General features: G+C 41.9%; 1 protein-coding gene across 1 annotated transcript; it reads left to right on the forward strand.

Annotated features, from left to right (window-relative positions):
- Positions 1-1,392: 1,392 nt before the first annotated feature.
- Positions 1,393-3,890, forward strand: LOC110707467. The gene is made up of 4 exons (XM_021885479.1): positions 1,393-2,194; positions 2,360-2,634; positions 3,124-3,472; positions 3,580-3,890. Exons 1-4 carry the CDS (start codon positions 1,393-1,395, stop codon positions 3,888-3,890), a joined length of 1,737 nt encoding a protein of 578 aa, XP_021741171.1.
- The last annotated feature ends 1,681 nt before the right edge of the window (positions 3,891-5,571 follow it).

The following is a 5,571-nucleotide window of genomic DNA, read 5'->3' on the forward strand; positions in this document are numbered from 1 at the left end:
AGACTACATTCGTATACACCTTTTCCGGCAATCTCTCACCGGACGAGCAAAGAAATGGCTAAAGAAAGTAAAGCCTAACACTCTCACAACATGGAGGGAGGTGGTAAAGGCGTTCTTGAAGAGATTTATCTACGAGGAGAAGACCGCCAAAATGAGAAGGAAAATCTCATTATTTGAGAAAGAAGCCGATAAAAGTCTTGGTGAAGCATGGGAGAGATTCAAAGAGTTGGTACAATTATGTCCCCACCATGAGTACAATCAAGGGTTACTTATGCAGCTTTTCTACGACGGATTGGAGCCCATGTCAAGAGCCAATTTGGATGCGGGGGCGGGTGGTCAATTAATCAAAATCCCTCAAAATCAAGGTGAAGCCACAATAGAAGAGATATCAAAGAATTACTTTTGGGGGAGGGGGGGAGGGGGCTGAAGAAGAAATGCTCCAAAGAAAGGTGGTATTTACGAATTGGAGAAAGTTGATCAATTACAACATCAAATTGATTAACTAACAAATGGGCTTTCCAAGTTGAACACGAGTGCGAATGCAAGTTCAAGCGGTTGAGCAAGCTCCTCTCAAGTTAACTCTTTCTCTTATCAAAATTGTGGAGGAACGAACCATAATACATCTTATTGTGGAGGTTTAAGCCCCGAGCATGTAGCGGCATACAACACAAGGAAAGAGAGATTTAGAGGAAGCGGCGGTGGAGTAGCTTGGAGACAACCACCACCCGGGTTTGTACCTCAACCTCAACAATGGAACCAACAAGCTCAAACTTCCTACACTTCCAACCCACAATATCAAAATCCACCTCCATCTCAACCCAAAACCCAAGAGGAAGCTATCCAAGGAATAACCAATACAACAATCAAACCCAAGCACCTCAAAGAAATCATCAAGAACAAGCACCTCAAGCGGAGCTAACTCAAACTCAATTCCTCCAAGCCATGCATGCGCAAATGCAATCTTGTGGGCAACAAATGCAAGAGATAAGAGCTCACAAGAAGATGGTTGATTCACAACTAGCTCAATTGGCCGAGAGAACTCCTTTTAATTCACCATCTACTCTACCTGGACAACCATAACCTAACCCATCTCACAACCCAAAACCTGATACATGCAAGGCAATCACATTGAGGTCGGGAACTTCCTATGAAGGGCCAAATGAAGGGGATAGTGAGGAAAAGAAGGGAGGAGAGGAAAGTGTTAATTAAAACAAAGGAGGTGAGAAAGAAAAGGGTGATGAGATAGATGGAGGTTCGGAGAAGAAGAATCTTAAAAATGAAAAGACAACTTCAATTTCTAGTGAGGCTAGGAATCTTGATTGACTGGTTCCTTTTCCCGTTGGGCTTGCGGAGAGGAAGTTGAATGACAAGTTTGCAAAATTTCTTAGTGTCATGAAGAATTTGCATATCAACCTCCCTTTTCTTGAAGTTGTGACACAAATTCCATCTTACTCCAAGTTCCTCAAAGATATTCTCACCAACAAGAGGAATCTCAATGATGAGCTTATCACCCTTCCACATCAAGTGAGTGCTCTTGTCCAACATAAGAAGCCCAAGAAGGAAAAAGACCCGAGATGTTTCACTTTGTTGGTAAAAGTTGGGAACATGGAAGCTAGGGGCACCGTAGTCGATCTTGGAGCAAGTGTTAGTTTAATCCCTCTATCCATTGCTCAAAAACTCAATATAGGAATGATCCCTACACGGAAGACAATTAAATTGGCCGATCGGTCGGTGAAATTACCTTGTGGAGAGCTTGAGGATGTTCCAATTCAAGTGAGATACATCTACGTGCCGTATGACTTTGTAGTGATGGATATGGAGGAAGATGTTAATACTCCTTTGATTTTGGGACATGAAGCTCTTAAAACTTTGGGGGCGGTCATCAAATGCAAGAACAACATTATCACATGTGAGGTGGCCGATGAGAAGATTGTCTTTGAGTTTTCTAAGTTGCTCAAGACCCCCATGGTTGAAAAATGCTATAGAGTTGATTTTGTGAATAAGGAGCTAGATCGCTTGGGGAAGGTCGTGATGAGGCCTCAAGATCCAATAATAGCAGCTCTTACATGCAAAGAAGATTTTCACTCTCAAGAGGCTAAAGAGTTTGTCATGGCAATTGAGGAATCCTCAAAGGAGGAGGTTGAACAACAAGTTGAGATCGAGCTTGAGTCCAAGGAGGAGAAGTTGGAGGAGAGTTCTAAGCCTCCTCCCAAGGTAGAACTCAAGCCCCTTCCCCCTTCTTTGAAATATGCTTTTCTTGATAAGGAGGGAAAATACCCTATTATTGTCAATTCTACCCTAGATGGTCTTAATTTGGAAAAACTTTTTGATGTTTTGAGAAAATATAAGGATGTGATAGGTTATAGCATTGATGATATCAAAGGTATTAGGCCTTCTTTATGCATGCATCGTATTCATCTTGAAGATGATCATTCAACCTCCATTGAACCTCAAAGAAGGTTGAACCCCAACCCTCAAAAGGTTGTGAATAATGAAATTTTGAAACTACGTGAGGCGGGCATCATCTATGCTATCTCTGATAGAAAATGGGTTAGCCCGGTTCATGTAGTTCGAAAGAAGGGTGGAATGACCATATTCAAGGATGAAAAGAGAGAGGAAATCTCCACTCGGACGGTGATCGGGTGGAGAATGTGCATTGATTATAGGAGATTGAACAAAAACACCAAGAAATATCATTTTCCTCTCCCTTTCATGGACCAAATGCTTGAAAGGCTTTCTAACCATGCTTTCTTTTGTTTCTTGGATGGGTACTCTGGATTTTTCCAAATCCCTATCCATCTAAGTGATCAAAGGAAAACTAATTTCACATGTCCATATGGGACATTTTCATACCAAAGAATGCCATTCAGATTATGCAATGCTCCCTCTACTTTTCAAAGATGCATGACTTCCATTTTCTCTGAGATGCTTGAAAAATAAGTTGAAGTTTTCATGGATGATTTTAGTGTTGGTGGCTCGTCTTTTGACACTTGTCTTTTTAACCTTGAAAAAGTTTTGAAAAGGTGTCAAGAGACGAGTTTGGTTTTAAATTGGGAAAAGTGCCATTTTATGGTCGAGGAGGGCATTTTCCTCGGCTATAAGGTTTCAAAAAATTGCATTGAGGTTGATCCGGCCAAAGGTTCGGTGATTGAAAAGTTGCCCCCTCCTACTTCCATCACGGGGGTACGAGCTTTTCTTGGGCATGCCGGTTCTTACCGGAGGTTTATCAAAGATTTTTCATCAATCGCCAAACCTTTGACCGAATTACTCAAAAAGGAGGTTGTTTTTAGCTTCAATAAGGCTTGCCTTGAGGCATTTCGTAAGCTCAAGGAAGCCCTCATTTCTTCTCTTGTTGTGCAAGCTTCGGATTGGAGCTTGCCTTTTGAGCTAATGTGCGATGATAGTGACTTTGCAGTAGGTTCCGTTCTTGGTCAAAAGAAAGAAGGAAAATCATGTGTCATCTACTATGCAAGTAGGACTCTCGATGAGGCTCAAAAGAATTATACATCAACGGAGAAAGAGATGCTAGCGGTAGTGTTTGCATTGATAAGTTTCGGTCCTATCTTATATGCTCAAAAGTTATTGTGTACACGGATCACATCGCGGTGCGATATCTCATGACCAAGAAAGAAGCAATGCCTCGCTTGATCCGTTGGTTTCTCTCTCTCCAAGACTTTCACATGGAAATGAGGGAGAAAAAGGGAGCGGAGAACTATGTAGCGGATCATTTGTCTAGGATACCTTTTGAGAACAAGGAGGATATACCGATTAATGATGAGATAGGATTCGAGGCTCTCATGGCTATGGTGTCAACTTATACCCCTTGGTATGCGGATATAGCAAACTATCATGCTTGTGGAGTCGTTCCCCCGGAGTTTTCTTCTCAATAAAAGAAGAAGTTTTTCAAGGAAGTGAGGAGGTGCTTTTGGAACGGCCCATACCTATTCAAGCAATGTGGAGGTAGCCTTTTTCGGAAGTGTATTCTAGATCATGAAATTAAAGGAGTTCTTGAGCATTGCCACTCACTACCATGTGGAGGACATGGTGGTGTTGACAAAACAGTGGCAAAAATCTCTCAATCTTTATTTTGGTGGTCGACAATGCATAAAGACGCCCACAAATTTGTTGCGCAATGCGATAGATGTCAAAGGAGCGGATGCATTACCAAGAGGGACGAAACGCCCCAACAAAGTGTTTTAGAAGTTGAGCCATTTGATGTATGGGGAGTGGACTTTATGGGGCCTTTCGTTTCTTCTTGTGGAAATCTATATATCTTGGTAGCGGTTGATTATGTAATGAAATGGATTGAAGCTATAGCCTCACCTACCAATGATCACAAGGTTGTGCTTAAGCTTTTAAAGAAGATCATTTTTCCTAGGTTTGGGGTTCCGAGGGTGCTAATTAGTGATGGAGGCTCCCATTTCGCCAAAAGGCAATTTGAAGCTCTTCTCAAGAGGTATGGCGTCCATCACAAGGTTGGATTACCTTACCACCCTAAAACTCAAGGACAAGTGGAGGTCTCGAATCGTGAAATCAAAAATCTTCTTAAAAGGATGGTGAACAAATCAAGGAAAGATTGGTCTCTCAAACTTGATGACACACTATGGGCTCTTAGGACAGCGTACAAGACTCCAATCGGCACGACCCCCTATAGGTTGGTCTATGGAAAGGCTTGTCACTTGCAGGTTGAGATATAATACAAGGCTTGGTGGGCCATCAAAGAGCTAAATATGGATTTATCGTTGGCCGGTGAGAAGAGATTGCTTAAGCTCAATGAAATTGAAGATCTTATAGATGATGCTTATGAGAGCTCAAGGTTATATAAGGAGAAGACCAAAAAGTGGCATGACCAACATATTTGAAACAAGGACTTTAATGTTGGAGACAAGGTTTTGCTTTTCAACTCAAGGCTTCGTTTGTTTCCGGGTAAAATCAAATCAAAGTGGTTGGTTCCTTTTGTGATATCAAATACTACTCCTTATCGCTCCTTTGAGTTAGATGCGGACGGTAACAAGTTTATGGTTAATGGTCATCGTTTAAAGCATTACTTTTGCAAGGAAGAAATTGGTATCATCGAATGTATAATGCTTGATCCTTTGGATCCCAAGCCTCCCACTTGATGAATTTTCCTCATGGTCAAGCTAGTGACCTCATAAAGAAACGCTTCTCGGGAGGCAACTCGAGTTTCTAACTCCTATCTATATATATATTTTTTAATATTCCGATTTCACTTTCTTCTTTGAATTTGAATTTTATTTTTCCCCTTTTGGTTGATAGGTGTTTGGATGATGAAGGAGTAAAGGATTTTCTATATCGAAGATGAGAGGATAAAGAAATTGAAGTTAGCACTGCGCGACCCTGTGCGCGAATTCTGTGCGGGCGCGCAGTGTAAAGTGTGCGGGCGTGCAGCCCTGTCAGAACCCGCACACTTTTATTCAAAATTGGAGATTTGAGACAGAAGGTTTGCCCAACCTCTGTGCGGGCGCGCAGGGAAGGGTGTGCGGGCGCACAATCACTGTCAAAACCCGCACACTTTTACTCAAAAATAGAAAATTGAGGCAGTGAGTCTGC

This window comes from Chenopodium quinoa, unplaced genomic scaffold (genome assembly GCF_001683475.1).
Source record: "Chenopodium quinoa cultivar QQ74 unplaced genomic scaffold, ASM168347v1, whole genome shotgun sequence".
Taxonomy (NCBI): Eukaryota; Viridiplantae; Streptophyta; class Magnoliopsida; order Caryophyllales; family Amaranthaceae; genus Chenopodium; species Chenopodium quinoa.

Excerpts from the sequence above, each read along its gene's own strand:
- LOC110707467 (XM_021885479.1), top strand. The coding sequence starts at position 1,393 with ATGAAGAATTTGCATATCAACCTCCCTTTTCTTGAAGTTGTGACACAA. Across the intron at positions 2,635-3,123 it reads AGGAAATCTCCACTCGGACG|GTTGATCCGGCCAAAGGTTC; the intron begins GTGATCGGGTGG and ends AATTGCATTGAG. Across the intron at positions 3,473-3,579 it reads ATGTGTCATCTACTATGCAA|TTATTGTGTACACGGATCAC; the intron begins GTAGGACTCTCG and ends TATGCTCAAAAG.